This window comes from Anser brachyrhynchus (assembly GCF_964034855.1).
Source record: "Anser brachyrhynchus genome assembly, chromosome: 1".
Lineage (NCBI taxonomy): Eukaryota > Metazoa > Chordata > Aves > Anseriformes > Anatidae > Anser > Anser brachyrhynchus.
Window position 1 is genome coordinate 43,766,313 of NC_137694.1, and position 16,659 is coordinate 43,782,971.

Sequence of the window (16,659 nt, forward strand, 5' to 3'; positions counted from 1 at the left end):
GACCCTGCCATTTCTTGAGGACTGAAAAGAAATGCTAGGCTAATTGTACTAAGGGCTGTCTTCAAGAAAAAAGAGCACGTTTTCAGTTGAGCCAACTGGGTGTTCAGACACTGTCCATCAAAGAAAACCAAGAACTTGATCACTCCAAGGGTAATTGTGGAAGGTGCCTCGAGATTCTGTGGCACTCCTCGTTTGTGGGGTTAAAGCACACTAAAAGCTGTTGACAGAGAGATAGGCAGTGTTCTCAGTCCACCCCTTTTTCAACCACTGCTAACAGGTAGCTTTTACATTTGTTACTGGTTTCCCTTATTTCACAGTGGAAAATTAACAAGCTCCAGTGTCACTTCTTCCTCCTCTGGAAATTTCTCCTTAATATTACAAGTCTGGGTATAAGAAACACAGGTTTTCCTTCCTGTGTTTGTCAGGCACGTGGCCTTTGAAGCAGCAGATTATTATTTCAGCTGAACCCTGACTTGATGCCGAACTTCACTTGATAGGCTTTTGGCAAGGAAAAATTAAGAAAAAAAAACACGTCAGGTGCTGCACATTTTTCTTCTTTAAAAAGAAGGATAATGAGTAAGAGGTCAACATTCATCTCCCAACACTCAGAAACAGTAGCACTGTGGGAGTACAACACTTCTTAGTAGTGGTGCCAGTTTTATGTTATGGCTAAACGGAGATCTCATGGTTACAGCCACCAGGGAAAAGGCCCTCACCAGTCAGGGACAGCAAATGCGGTCCAGAGAGTAAGCGGATGGAGATGGCTGACCTGGCAGGACAGACAGGGGTGTGGGATCCGTCTTCTGATCGATTAGCTAGCTAAAACATAAAAATAAAAGCAATAAAAACCAAAAACCACCAATGGGGAAACATGCGATTGGTAGATCTGGCACAAGGGAAATGGCGGGAGGGAGCAGCTTTCAAGGAGGATGAAGCAGGATCGCCCCTCTTGGCAGCAGCTCTCCTCTAGCCTGCCTTGGGGATAGCAGAGCACACCTGCGCCCAGTGAGACGTTCAAAATGAAACCGGCACCTTCAGACTCCTGGCACTACACCACGAAGGTTTCTGGGACTAGGAACTGGTTTGCTTTGTTTTGCCAGCAGTAGCTCACCTTCCGCAGTTTTCTCGGTTCATACGTGTTCCCTAGCTTAGGCATCTGATTACCAAGCAGTTAGGAACCTTTTAAAAGCAATTACTTACAGCACATAGGAACATTTTGGTCAGGTTTTGGTTTCCAAAACCTGGGAATATAAATAGCTTAATGCCCAGTGATGCCTCTAAGGGACCTTTCTTTACCCAACTTACAACTAGGGTCCTGAAAGGCAGAGGTAAAGATGAGAAAATGGTTCTATGAAAGCAACAGAGTAAACTAAGTTATTATACGCAGGCAATCCTTATTCCTTTATGGCACAGATTTCCACAGACAGATGCTCTGGGAGATCAGCTAGCACGAGTTTGAAGTGATCAAGAACAACTTTCTGTGTAAAACCAGATGCTGTTCTCTGGGAAATCTGGAAAGCCTATATAAACCTATCTCCAGCCCCACACACTAACAAAGGCATGCTGAACGTGAGCCAGAAGGTTCAAGGACTTCCTTCTACATATGAGGATTAAAAGATTCCTCAAGATGGGATTGAGCAGAGATTGACTAGAAAAAGCATTAGATTCTTTAGACTTTTTAATACGGGGATAAACAAGTTTTCCTTTCAGAGCACTGGCGGCAGAACCAAGAGCTAGATTTACATTCATCAAGGTCAATTCAGACAGTGATGGCAGAGGGGAAACACCTAGAACCAATACCTGTGCTAGGTCAGAGCCTTTGCCTTAAGAAAAAAAAAGGGGTTTTATAAAAAAGAATCCAAGCCACAGCATACCACCTCCTGGTGAACAGCCTTTTAGAAAGCAACAGTAAAACTCACTCTCTCCTTGGGCTCTGCAACTCAATGTGTAACCCAAAGAACCTTCTTAGAGTTGTTTTTCTCTTTACCTACAGCTGCTTAAATTTAATGCTGAGAACAGAAACCATCAATTCTTATGAACAGTAAATCTGCTGAGGGCTACAAAGTGGCTTGGTAATTTTGCCAGTTTCAAAGGTAACCAAAATTTCATCTTGCAACAGTTTCTCACGAGTAGGAAAACAAAGAAAAGATGATCAAGGCAAGAAACTGTTCTTTACTGTTCTTTAATTTATCTATAGCAAAGGGCACACCACTGTTAGATTTCCGTATTTATAAGTGCAAAGAGATGGCTTGACATGACTGTAAGAAGAGACACCCCCAAAAAATCCCTATAGGAAGAATATGGATATCCTGTATCTTACCAGATAGGGCCAGGAATCTTTAATATCCTTAAATATTCTCAAATCTTGTGCAGGAATAGAAGCCATAAGGTTCCCTATACCATAAGGCAAAGATCTCACCCCAATTCTCTAATTAATGATCAATTTTACCTGGTCCAAACCATGGTGCCTGACCACCTCCAAGACCTGAAAGCAGGCAATCTCTAGGCAACACGTCCCTCCAGCACTAGGGAGGTCGCAGTTTCTCTATTCCAGATTTCATTAGCCTTGGAACCCAAAATGTCTAATGGCAAGAAGGCCAGCAAGCACCTCACTGTGGTCTAATGACCAGCATGATGAGAGAAACACAGACTGCTCGGCAGGTAGGTCCCATCTGCCGGGGTATCCAATTTGTAACTCAAAATAAGAAGGCTTAAGGCATTCTGCATCTAAAGCAGCCCCGTTTATCCGACCAGCTCTTCATGTTCTCAGAAACGAGAAGCCCTCTGGGGTAAGCAGAGCAAAGGAAGTGCCTTCTCCGGGCTTCAAGAAAGGTTCTGCTGCTTTGAAATCCAGCTGGATGAGAAGATAATGCATTCACATCATTTTCAGTTCAGGGTGAAATCAGCCTTTAAGGAAAGCTCAAAGCTCAAGAAAGTCACTGCAGTTTGACAAAACCTTTTTTTTTTTTTTAAAAAAAATATACTGCATTTGGTACAACTAGGACCTTGAGCAACCACACGTACATTTTAAGCCTTCAGTGAGATCAACTATGGGGCCATTCTCCAAGAGCAGCCATAGGACACAGGCATTTACTTGTATAAGGAGCAGAAAGTTTAACGTAGTAGAAGAAACACTTCAGATTCTTTGCTGGTTCTGGAAAGCAAGGAAGAATCAGACTTTGGAAAAAAATGTAAGGGAGGGGAAACGAAAACCACACAGGTGAGTTGGTGTGAGGAGAAACACTGGGTGGGTTGCTTAGACCACTACCATGGTTTATGGCATGAGACCAGCAGTTTACGTTTCTTATTTCTACAGTAGGATGCTGCACAAGGAACAGCAAGAGAGACAGATCGCTAAAGAAAATGTTTCAGCTCATCTAATGGTACGGATGCAGTTTAAATTTAGTATGCATTCACCCTTCGTGGCTACTCCAAACAGTTTACATGAATTTGGAACTACGGCAGTATTTTATTTGTACAGAATGCATTACGTATATGAACTGTTCACTTCCAAGGTCACCATCCCTTCATGTGCCATAAACTAATGTCTTCCCTTTCCCTAGACCAAATCTAAGACCTAGATTACCAAATGCTCGTGCACACATTTATCTCCTCTCTCCTGCCAGCAAGCAGCTGTGTGGTTTGCACGTCTGCTTTTCCAGGACACACTAACACTGCTGAACTGCATGTCAGCTGAAAGAAAGAGAAAACGCACTTGCAAAGCAAGGAGGAAGTATAGAAAGAACACACGCAACAAGCATGGGAAATCAGCTGTCGGAGCCAGAAGGCTGTCCTCAGGCAGCAGGGCAAAAGAGAGTCTAGTTCAACGCAGCCTTTCCACTGCCCGAGGACGGCCTGTGGCAGGCACGCCTCTTGATACCCCGACTGCCAGCTCTGTGCTGCGCGTAACCCGCTCCTCAATCAGGAGGGGAAGACACACAGCTCCCAGGGAAGAACACAGCACTATTTGCTACAGTAGAATAAAAAGGTTAAGAAAAAGAGATGCTGCTAGGAAGGGAAAAAAAAATAACCACCCTATTCCATTATTTGTGACAGAGGTGAAGGAAAAGACGGATTACTTTTACCAACCTAATGAAGAAGAGCCCAGCATTCAGCTAGGACATCTGTTACTGTGTTTGTGTAAGACACAGCATAACAAGACGTGCACACAAATGGTCCCTGTCTAAAAGTTCACAGCCCCAGACAGAACAGGGGTAAGCACTAACAGGATATGTACTGCATCTCGTACACAAAGAGAAGGCAGTATTTCTTACAGCTTTACATGGAAAGATTTAGAAAAAAAATAAAATCAAATGAGAATATTCTTGCTGCTCAGATTCAAAGTCAGAACAAGATGGCAGAGGATGGATTAAGGATGATGTAGATTAAAAGACACATTTGAAGTTAGAGTACGAGACCTTACCATGAATTTGAGTTTTTAAGCTTGTGATAGAAAAGCACGGATCTGGAGCAAAAAGAAGGCTCTACAAGCCTAGAATAAAGCAAGCGGGCTACCAAAAGTTACCCAAAGACTTGGCAATCCAGGATAAGGGAAAGGAAAGCGCAAGCAGGACCTCTCAGCAAGCCACACAAAAAGCGGGGAGTAATGAACAACAGCCTCTGCAAAACCAGTGGAGAGAAAAGAGGTAATCAAAAGAGGACACGGCCAGGAAACGAGGTGGAACAACGCTTCAAGAGCGGCACAGCTGATAGTGACAAATGTAGCTGACAGAGGAAGGAAAATGAAGAACTGGATCTGAACTTTAGCTAGGAAGAGATCACAGTAAACACTGATTACAATTGTAGTAAAGCACAATTGAAGCCACGGTGGAGGACAAGAGCACCAGACAATGCTCTCAAAGAATTCTGAGATGAAAAAAAGGAAAGGAAATGAAGAGGTAGTTGCAAAGGCAAGAGAGGCCACAGGCATTTTGTACACCTCTTTTAAAAATGTGAAACACTTGTGTCTACAGGTTACTACGAGTGAAAAAATGCTGAGAGTTGAGTGAGTGATTAAAGGAAAAAGGCAGAGAGAAAGGACAGCAGGTTCAAGAGAGATAAGGGGATATTGCTGTAGGGTGCCATAAGGGCAGATGAAAGGGTTAAGAAGAGAAGCAAGAAATTCGATTTGTGACAAGGAGATGATCATAACGGTTGGAAGAAAGTGATAAAGAGTAGGCCAAAGTGTATTCAGCCAGAAAAAGAAAGTTGCCAAGATCCCATACAGAGAAAGAACTAGGTGTGAAACAGAACAGGCGAGAACCATGTAACAATGTTGTGGATAATGGGCTACTATTTGACAAGTTTGATTAGAGCCCATTGACACAGCCCTGATACTCTGATGGGCAAACACCTTTTGCAGGTACAGAATGCAAGGAGGATTACTGAAGGACAACTCGAGTGGTTCAAGAATTGTGGAAAAGGCATTTGCTATTGGAAAGACAATCATAAATGAAAGACACGCCCTGGGAACAGGAAAAAGGGAAAAAAAGAGGCTGGTGAGATCCAAACTGAAAGTGCTGGTGAACTACAAGACACATGAAAGCCTCGTCACGCCATAAGTAAAATCCAACTGACAGTGGAGAACCTGAAAGAAACCTTGCAATTATCAGAGACGAGAAACTCAGCACACAGGCGCTACTTGGTGAAAACCAAATGAAATTAACTGACTTTGTTTAATGAGAAGCTAGAAACAAGAATGCAGGCCAAATCAAGTTAGGGCAAAGAAGCATGTAATTACTGTCAGAGAACAGTGAGTGAAAATGCAGAACAAGCTGGGAATCAAAGTTGTAGAGGAAAGCTCACGGGGAGGAAATGAGCTGCATATAACTATGCAGAGAGAAAAGAAAATAAAAACTGGATCCTAGCGCTGCTTAGAAAGAAGAGAATCTGAAGGTAACATGAAAAGTAATCTCACATCTCTTCCATGGTCTGGCCCTGGACAGAAAGCATAATGCAAAAGATAGCGATACAGGGTTGTAGCATGCTGATAATGGCACGGAAAGCCAAATAGCTGTGGTTTTAAAGTGTCAGCTTCTGTCTCAGATAATCAATAATGATTGTCTCCATCCACAACCACGGGATGGTGAATAAGGCTCTCCCTTTGTCCCTGCTCGATTTTACATCTCTCCTCTCTCGCTGTGTTCTCGCACTTTGGAGAAAGTCCCTTATCAATCAGTGTCACTTCTGGGGTAATTGACATGGAACTCATCAACAGTCAAACCACCCACGCTGCACTCAGTTTACAGACCTCTACGCCTTTCCACTTTATCGACCTTATTTTGCAGGGACTGTGAGTTCTCCTGAGGTTGTATAATACGTGTTACAGTCAGAATAATTGAGGTTGGAAGGGACCTCTGCAGATGTCTGGTCTAAACCCCTGCTCAAAGCAAAGCCACCTTTGAAGCTGGATCCAACTTCAGAGGTACAGTGGGTTGCTTAGGGCCTTGTCCAGTCCAATTTGTGCATCTCCAAGAAGAGATACTCCACAACTTCTGTCAGTCCCCCTCCCCTATGCCAATGTTGAACCACCCTCACTGATTTCTTTTGCCCATAACTGAATTAGAATCTCGTTTGCTGCAACTTGTGTCCTCTGCCACTTGTCTTTTCACTGTACAACTCCAAGACCAGCCCTGGTGAGTATTAACATCTAACAGGACACAATAAAGAAAATGATCACTGTAGTCATGAGAAAGCTTTGGACATCCAGAACTTCTAGTAGGTAATATGCACGCAGCTTTTTGATGCCTGAAAAATCCATCTGATCCGGACAGGCAGTGCTAGAGATTTGTTTACAGGTGAAAGATGGTAATTTAAAACATGAGAGAAGAACAAGGAAAAACAGTATTTCAAATGGTATATTTATTGCAAACAAACAAAAAGGACATAATAAGTTTCGGTACTCACCATCTCTCTTGCAATCTCCACAGCTTCCTGCAGCCCATAGAGCCTGCCACAGACCAGGTAGATCCCATTGGCCCAGAGAATACAACCCTCATGGACCCAAAATTCATTGCTGTCAAGAGGTAGTTCAGGAATTTGTAACTCCAGCTCAGTGCCACCTTCTGAAGTGGGCATAGAGGGTTTTGAGTCCAAAGGAGTCTTTTCACCACCACTGCCACCCTCAGTGGTTGCTTTTTTACAAGAAGCTCCCCTTGAAAGTGACCGAGAGGCTCCGCTACAGTCCTCAGAGCGGTGCCGCCTCTTAAAGCGGGGATGAGCAGCTAGGCTTCTTTGTTCCTTCTGTTGTTGCTGTTCCTCCTCCTCTTCCGTATCTGTCTTGGAACCATTAGAAGCACTTTTGTGCCGTACCTTGACCTTGCTCTGCATTTCCGTGGCCCTCTTTGGAGGCGGGTTCTTGGGCAAGGTGGCTGCGTAATCCTGGGGGTAGAAAGGACCAAAGAGGTCACCCATGTTACGATAGCTGGCCCATTTGCCACACAGGCAGCAAACCAGATGCCCCAAGACAGAAGACTCTGTTACTACAGGGCCCTGCAGCATGAAAGTTGAGGTGGGCAGCACTTTGCTCTCCACATTGCTGGGAGGGGGTGTCGAAGACCTCTGTCCTTTCCGGCCTCTCACCAATTTGTTCTGCTCCTCTTCCTCCGCGTTAATGATTGTGCACACAGCGCCTAATTCACACTTGTTTACCACGTGGATGTAAGGGAAAAAGGACTTATTCTTGGAGTCAGTTTTATCTACAGACTGGGTAGCATATTTGAGCTTGATCTCTGGTTCTTGAGGCTCCACGATCGGAGCAGCCCGCCTAGGCTTCCGCTTCCGCGGCTGTGCTGCAGGTTTTCGCCTCTCCCTCCGCTGCCTCTTCGGTTTCGGCTCGCCACCACCTACCCCTTCTGCAGACTGCGGAGGTACAGGTGGGGGCGGCGGGGGTGGGGGCAGTTGTTGCTGCTGCTGTTGCTGCTGCTGTTGTTGTTGCTGCTGCTTCTTCTGCTTGTTCACGCTCCCAATCGGCCTCCCCTTTTTCTTTCCAGAGGGAAAATATCCCTTTGGAGGGAAACCATCTGGCTTGGGCGAAATGTTTGTCACATCTCCGTCTTTTTCCTCAGCCTTTGGGTTTGGTTCAGAAGTAAACACACCGGAAGGGGAAATTGTTTTTGAGTCTGGAAAGGCCAGAGCTCCAGCTCCGCTTACAGAGCCATCGGGCCTTCCCTGACCGCCTGACTTCTGAGAAGGTGGCGCTGCCGCGCCGGATCCTGCTCCTTCTTTACTAACGCTGGCAGTTTCAGGGGTCTCTTTCTTGGTTTTATCATCCTCGTTGCTCTGCCACTCTTCTGAGGCCCGTGGGAGAGTTATTTCGCTAGCTGTATCCTGGCTCGCTGACCCCACTTGATCTGAAAGCATCTCTCCTTTTCTCTTCTCAGCCTCTGGCCCGTGTCCAGCCATGCTTCCTCCTTCAGGCCCGCTCTTAAGGGACAGGATGTCATCAAGAGTGACGGTATCTGCACCGCTTTCAGCACTGTTGGTGGAAACGCTTCTCCTAATATTGGGAGATGTGATTTTCTGAACGATAGCTTCCAGTTTTAATCCTCGCCCCTTTCTTGGGGGCAGTATTTTGGTCTTAGCCGGGCTTGTGAGGGAAACAGCAGGGCAATTCCTGCTATCAGGACTTGGCAGGTCCTTGAAGGAATCTCCCTTTCCAACTGGCTTGCCAACATCTTGGCTTTGAGATGAATGGGCATAGGAATTGTAGGTTTTATCAGCTCCTTCTTTTGCTGAAGTCATCATTCGCCCTCTATCTTCACTGCCACTGTTCTTCATATCCTGTGGCTGTCTTTTGGTAGGGATAGGCGAGATGAAAGAACGGACTCTCCTCCTCATAATTAAGGGATTTTGAGGAGACTGGTCTTCCTGGCCAGGGAGCCTGAGCATGGCATTACTAGGCTTGGGCAAATCTGAAGATTCCTCTCGTCTATGCCCATCGCTGTCTTGAGGGCAAAACCTTTTTTGGTTGGCTGCTCCTAGAGGGCCGCTGCTTTTGGCAGGAGAAGTTTGCCGAGAGAGGTCCCAACCAGACTCGTGTTGCTGCAACTTCTGGTTACCGTGCTTCAGGTCGGCGCACTTGCTCTGAGCACTGTCGCTCCCCATAACGCAGCGCCCGGGCTCCTGGCTTCCAGTATCGTGATAAGAGCTGCCTTGAAGGTACATCATTCCATCCTTGTCATTTTTCAAGGGACTCCTTACCCTGTCCAGAAACTGCTGTTGTCTTGGGCTCTTCCTTGCTCCTTCCTGTCTGTGCTGAGCTGCAGCAATCACACCCTGAGCAGCGCTGCTCGCCCAATCTTTGTATTCTTCTTGCTGTTGCTGGTATATCTGTCTCTTGTAATGATACTGGGAATTTAAACTCTGGTTCGGGTCACCGAAAGCGTGAGGCCTGGCATTTGCGTGATATGCTGCAGCCAAAGACGAGCCTTCTGAATTCTGAGGGTAAGCAGAATGCAAGGAACCCCTGTTAACTCTTTCAGATAGTGTCATGTGGGGGTTCATGTGGTGCAGATCTGCTCCCGGGCCCCTGCTTCTGCCTGGTGACATTTTCAGCTTATCAGCAAGATCGTGATACTGAGAAGGTGATTTCCCCCTGCTGCTTCCAGTCCTGCCAGGTGCTCGTCTCATCTGTGTCGACCTGCTCTCCTGCTGAGGAATGTAGTCTGGAGCAGAATCGGAGACCGCAGCTCCAGGGCTAGCATTGCCTCGGAAAGATTCGTGCTTGATGCCAGCAGGATGACAATGGTCTCCTGTCTTTTTATTATTAAGACTAGCTGAGCTCTTTGACTGTTCAAAATCTTCTTCTTTTATTTGCCCACTGTGAGCTTTCATTTTTGTTTCCATGGATACTATGCCACCGGGGAGTATTACCGACTGGCTTAAGCCAGGGGCAAGACGTTCGCTCCTTCCACTTCTGGCCTCAGGACCCATGTGCCCCATGGGGTGAGGACCGGGATCTCTGACAAGCTGCCTTAATGGAGATATGTCACAGATCACCGATCTCCTCTCTGAAAGCGCTCCCCCTTCATGGGCAGAAGACTGAGACTCCACCTCAAACTTTCTAGCAAGAGGATAATCAGCTAGATTTATTTGTTTCATGTCAGGAGCTGCGCTGCTAGACTTCCTATCCCAGGGACCCCAGTGAGGGCCTTCCAGGAGAGACCCCATGCTTTTATTTAAGAGGCCTCTATTGGTCAATTCATTGGTTTGACTGATTAAGATGTTGGGCCTCATGGCTCCCTCCAAACTCCCAGCCATCCCAGAATGTTCCTGTGCATTCCTAGAATACCTCCTGTCTGGATGATGGTGGTAACCCTGTAAGACCTCCTGTAGGAGGCTGGGAAACTTCTCATTCCGGCTTTTGCGCTCACTGTGCCCGGGAAAATCCCCTTTTTCTTGGCCAGAAGGGTACTGCGGAAAGCCGCCGATATTTCTCTGTATACCTGCCGCTATGTTATCCTTGTAACTGTATCTTAAACTGCCAGGAGATTTGGAAGGTTCTGTTCTCGCAGGGAAGTTTGACCCAACAACCGCGTGGCCAGGCTGGCTGTTCCCCTCTCCATTGTGGTTAGTGTTATCTCCACTTTTGCTCCCTTTGCTTCCTCCTTGAGCTTCTGGCTGCGGCCCTGCGTGCCCAGATTCTTTTGTACCACCACTAGCGCTAGCTGGAGCCTGCGGGGCTGTAGAAGCATCATCTTGTGCAGGTTTCTCTTGTCCACCTGACTTTTCTACTCTTCCTGTCATGGCTTCCCGGGAGACAATCACTCCAACTGCCTTTTCGTTCACTTTTGGGGCATTTTCCACTGCCACTACAGCCTCCTTCCCATCAGGGGAGGCCACATCCTCCCTAGCTGCGGGGCTGGTGCTGAGTTTTGATGGCTCGTTCTGAGAGCCTTGTGCTGGTGAGGAGTTGGATCTCTCTAAGTTACCCCCTTTGTAGGTGGTGTCTGAGCTCGTGCTCTGCCCACTCAGCTGTCTCACCCTTTCCCCGTGGTCCTCGGAACTACTGGAACAGCCCCCATCAAGGGACTCTGCCAGGGGAGACTTGAGCTGCTCCTCTGCCTGGGAGGAGCCTTCTGAGTTTGTGCAGCTATCGGCCTTCTTTGAAGAGGATGACCTTTTGGAACTTTTTTTCTGAGGTGCCAAGGCATCTGAAAGCAACATGTGCTGGACTGTGTTGGGCAGGTTGGCCACTTGAGAGCTTAGAGCACTCAGGCTACTCAGCCCGGGATCTGTGAGCCTTTTCTCCTGCAGTCCTTCCAGCCCAAACCCCTTGAAACCCCCTGCGTGAGCATTGGGGCTCGGCATCATAGATGGTGTGGGACTAAGCTGAGGCATCATCTGCAGGATTCGGTTTCTAGAACCCATGGACATGTTGCCTTGCCCGCACTGGAGATTTTCTCCACCCGGCATGAGGGGAGAAGGGGTGGAGCTGCAGCTTGGGGACTGAACCACAGATGCAGCAGGAGATGGGTTAGAGATCGGACTGAAGTTCTGGTGGAACTGCATCGGTGACCTTACAGGAACTTCAGTTTGGCTGTACTGTCCCACTTGACTTTGAAGAGAGAGCTTGGAGGCAGCGTTTGAATACTGCATTACGTGCTGAGGCGGGTGCTGTTGCTGCTGCCCCTGCTGCCCGCTTTGGGGCAGCTTAGACTGCTCAAAGCCTTTCATCGGCTGAGTCTGAAAGCTGTAGTTTGACTGGGTCCCGTACGCCTGTGCATTGGAACCCACGGCATGGCCTTCGTACTGCGACCCAGAATTCACGCTGTAGCTTCCGTCGTAATTCTGTCCTGACTGGCCAAAACGCTGCGGGGAGGGGAAAGAGGAGGAGGAGGACGACGAAGGCGGCTGGTAGTGTTGGCTGAACTGACCCACTCGTAACTGGTAGCCAGAAGCAGAGGAAGGCAGGGTAGACGGACGCTGCATCGGCTGCAAGTGCGAGGTGCTAGAAGCAGACTGGCTGGAAGCCTGGGGCAAGGGCTGATGAGACTGGTAGATCTGCTGTCTCAGCTGCTGCACCTGCTGCTGCTGACTAGAAGCCTGCTGCTGATACTGGGCGCTCCCCGGAGAGAAAGGACCGGTATAGTCCTGCTGATAGTGGGATACGCCCCCGAGGGTTGAATGCTGTGTTTGGAACTGGCCCACGTGTCCCTCGCTCCCATACTGACTCCCAAAGCTACTCCCTTGAGGGGGCCCATAGCTCTGTACTGGTCCAGAAGGCCTGCGCTGAGGCGGCTGCTGCCCTCCTGACGCCACTGGATCTTTGTTGGCAGCCATATAGTAAAACTCTCCTGCTTCTTTTCTGAAACCTTGGTAGCTCTGATGGCCAGAGCTCTCACCAGGCATTGCTGTCGAGGCTCCTGCTGCTCCACGACGTCCACTGCCGGCGCCTCCTCCAAAGCTCTGGAACATCTGGGCCTGCTGGCGGGGGCTGAACTCTTCCAGTCGGGAGGAACCGTGCACTTCCTGCGGGTAGCTCTGCTGGTTTCCGTGGTAACTACTTTGCTCCCGAAAGGACTGCATGCTGTTCAGCAGCAGAGCGACAGCTCGAAAGCCCTCCTAAAGGGGAGAAAAAAAGAAAAAAAGGTATAGCATCCACATCTCCCAGTCACGTCAACAGCGCTGCTCAGTTTCACTGTTTTATCCCCTCCACTCCCACCTTTCAGTCATTCTAGGGAGCAGAAGTGGCAGGAGGCACTACTTCCCAAGAAAATGCAAGTTTGTAGCCTACCACCAGCTGGAGCACGTTTTCAGCATTAGTATTTCCCTGCAGTCAGTCACTAACGGGGTCTGTTTGCACGCAGAGACAAACTTCCAGCAGTGTTTTGCTCAGCAAAGGAGGAGAGCAGCGCTCATCCCCCAGCTATTCCCTATGACTAATGCTGGGAGTAATCAACTATTTTGCTACTATGTGGAAAGATTTAACAAGAAGAATCATGGAACAGTCTCAAACCACCCTTGAAACAATTTCCAAAGGCCTACCCTTCGCTCAAAGAGCTCGATCACACTCGAGATAGAGCTGACTAAAGCTCCAACCAAGATATTCCAGGTAATAGGGCCTACGGAAACCTGCGGAAAAACTGGCACCAGCACGCTCAAAGACATCTCCTCCTGACTCCTCCGGTGAGGCTTTTAGGTGAAAACCAAAAAAGCAAGACAACAAATATCCTCATCCTCCCCCAACACCCGCTTTGTTTTAAAAGACGGGAAGTCAGAACCAGCCCACTCTACTTGACCAAAGGTGTCTACAATTTCATCCTCAGGACTTCAGTACGATAAACACAATAGAAAACAACACAACAAACAAATGATAAAAGCATGTTGTTCCTGAGACCTCGCAGCTTTCCCTTCCTGAAAACAAGCTGGATAAATCCACCTGGAGAGACTACTTTCTTTAAGTAAACGCTAAGACAACGTGCACACTTTTCCAGGAGACCCAACCCTAGCTCCTCAGATGGGAAGCTTGCTAGAATACTTGCCTCCATTGTATCTTCTCATTTAGTCGTGTTTTGTGCTCGTCACTGCCAACCAAACGCGCTCAGAATTAAAGCCTGGTTTTGCATTTGAAGTTTTGTTCCAGCAGAAGATCGCTAAAGAGCTCCAGGAAAACAGGCACACAAATAAGATGCAGCCTGCGTGTGGCATCGTGCCCTTTTTCCATATGCCTCTCAGGATTTTACTATTAAGATGCATCTTATATGGAAGCATCGAACTCCACCGTTAGGGAGTTTCAGAAGGGCAACCTGGTTATATTTGGGTTTCTACTTATTTGGGTGTACAGGCTATGGCACACACAAAAACCCAAACCTCCTCAAAACACGTCTCCACAACCTCTTTCTGATAACTCAGGCGTCCTTGTGTCGCAGCCTTCTTTTGGTAATGCTCTTCTGGTCATCAAGCTGCACAAACCATTTACTAGAACCAGAAGGGAACTATCAAACCGCTGATACTTCTGATTCTGCCTGGCCCCTTCTAGGAAGTCAGCTTCAAAATATTAGAGGATAAGATTAAAACAGCAATGAAGTCTTACACTGTAAGAGAGGTCTGGTGTTCTGCTAACTTCCACTTTTTTTTTTTAAAAAAAGGATATTAAAGACTACATGCATCACATGAATAACACTTTTATAAGTGCCACAATGTGGTGATTTGTCCAGTTTGCGTTTCTTCTGGGAAAGCTCATTTCTCTGAATTATTTTTTTTTTTTGTCGGTTTGAAGCTCCTGCCCCCAAAGCTGTGACAGCTAATACAAGCTTCTTTCTCCCCTTTTGTATAACCAGCTCTTACGGTGAGCAATCAGACAAAATAAAAACAGGGAAGAAAACCTCTACAGAAATAGAAGGAAGTTATCAAACCAGAGGTAAGAGAACGGCTACTGCAAGTGGCAGGTGTTAGAAAGCAGCTTCTCCAGATAAGCAGTCTGGGGCTCTGCCATCAGCAACACTCCTGTGGTACGGAGACTGCACGCAGCTCCCAGCGCTCGCGTGCTTTGCATCCTCTTCTCATAACAACAACATTTCCATCCTCATCACAGGCTCCCACAGAACCTCACGCTAATTTTTAAATGTGACTTCAGTAACGCTTCCTTTGCATAGCCCGAGCAAGGTCTCGGGCAGCCTCTTTTGCATTGCATCATGCAAAAGCTTTCATCTTTGATGAAATTCATTCTTCTACAATAACACTAACAAGGGCTGGGAAACCACCAGCATACCAATGTTAACGGCGCTAGAAAACATTCTGAAAACTTCCTCACTATTTAAGAAGTATAATTGTAATTACATTATGGAAAGGAATCAGCACAGGATACCATACAATACCTTTAAGAACAGCGATCCAGAAATGATCAGCCTGAGGCACAGATGTGTACCCTCCATAATCTCACACTATCTTAGCATGTAGTATTTATTTAGTCCAGAAGATACAAAACTCAAAACAGTGAGAATATTTATATATTTCTGATCTTGGCTTCTTACCCTGACAAATAAACAAACATTTTTGGTCAGGTGAACTAAAATCGCTGATGCCCTAAGCAAATGCTCTGTTTTCCATTCTTCTTCAGCACAACACTTCTTTTGAATATCTCATAAGGAACTTAAGAAATACAACCAGCAGATTAGCAGCCAAAAAAAAAGGAAAAAGGCATTTCATTAATAACAGGTATAAAAAAAACATAGGAGGTGCTTCACTCCATTACATCATTGGTAACTTAAGACCTGTAGCACATTTCCTGTCATTAATGTACTATAAATACAGGACTATTACAATTACTATTGTAATAATCTTTCTTAATAATAACAGCACGGCAAAGTGCTCAGATTTAAGTGCTGTCTTCTCAGCAAAACCACCAAGGATAATTCCATAGGCAAGCTCTGTTAATAAGATACATTCAGACAGATGAAGAGGCCTTCAAAGCCTACCTAGATCCATGGGAAAAAAAAAATACATTTATTTGATTAAAATTTTGCCAGCAGCGTTAACAGAGAGTATTTTCAGCTGGTACATACTCCTCCACATGCAGGAACTCCAAAGAATGATGCACCAACTGCTGACTAAAGGCGACACCACAGTGGTACACGTCCGTAACTTCATCCCCAGCAGAAGGGGTGAAGTCCCACCTTCAAAAAAGCACTCCACCAACAGCCACAAATTACACACATTTACAGCATCTACCAACACACGCAACAAAAACATCCAAAAATGCCTGCCTTTATTCGAAGGAAAGAGAAGGTTCTGGCACAGCTTTCACTACTCCAGCATCACACCTACACTCTCACTACAGGTGCGTGCAGCTTACCAACAAAGCCTCGTAATTCTCCTCCAGTATTTATAGCCTGTAGCTTTACAGCCATCTAAGCAGATCCATCCAGAAACTACAAACTACATTCACTAGGCTAAGCTGTTTCACTCTGCTCCGATGGTTTTGTTTCTTCCCAAATATCCCAGTAACCAAAATTTTTGTCTTCAGCCTGGTAGGAACGAAGGAACCGTACTACAAGCTTTTGTGGTTGATAAAGAAATAGCCTCAGTTATGAAATCTGAGTTATGTGAACTTATTTCTAAGCACATCTACAATGCAGATTTTGTTTCTGGTTTAATCATCTGGAACACCTTTGCAGAACATATTTGTTAATGTGGGAGTTCCCAAAAACATGGAGCTGCCATACTTTGATCCTACCATGAGCAGGGTTATCAAGCGGCAGCCACCAGCATGCAAACATCTTTGTGATTCCTGCATGTCTATGAGACTGCCCAGCCACTGATGATTAACGGGGTTCGTCAGTCCCCCCACACCAAGATTACCACATGAAATGATTTTCTGCAACCTGTGCTAGGTTTTTAAAAGCCATACAGATCTTCAAACTTTTTTTGTCCCGATTACTGAAGACTGGATAGATACTGGACAGCTGCCCAGATTTTCCCACGTCACATCGATGCCAGCACTACAGACAGACAGCTCAAAATGAGCGAGCTAAATGACAAAATACTGTGGGGCTATGCTTAATTCTTAACAATAAGCCTACCTATAAAAGAACAAACCAAACGAGCGTCGCCTCCTTCTGTAGGAGGTAAGCGAGGTCTTTCTGCTCCGTTAAATTTTCTTTAGCTTGGGTGACTACTGCGACCCATCTGTGCAGAGAAGTCTCAGGAAGCAGCCAA

At 46.5% G+C, this 16,659-nt stretch overlaps 1 protein-coding gene across 7 annotated transcripts in view; it reads right to left on the reverse strand.

Annotated features, from left to right (window-relative positions):
* The window catches only part of TCF20 (transcription factor 20), a 119,982-nt gene that overhangs the window by 30,460 nt on the left and 72,863 nt on the right, over positions 1-16,659 (reverse strand). For all 7 annotated transcript variants that reach the window (XM_080575572.1, XM_080575578.1, XM_080575577.1 and 4 more), the window contains one exon: positions 6,907-12,564. In XM_080575572.1, the coding sequence (XP_080431698.1) occupies positions 6,907-12,528 (5,622 nt within the window). In that variant the 5' untranslated portion in view covers positions 12,529-12,564. The remainder of the gene's footprint in view (positions 1-6,906; positions 12,565-16,659) is intronic.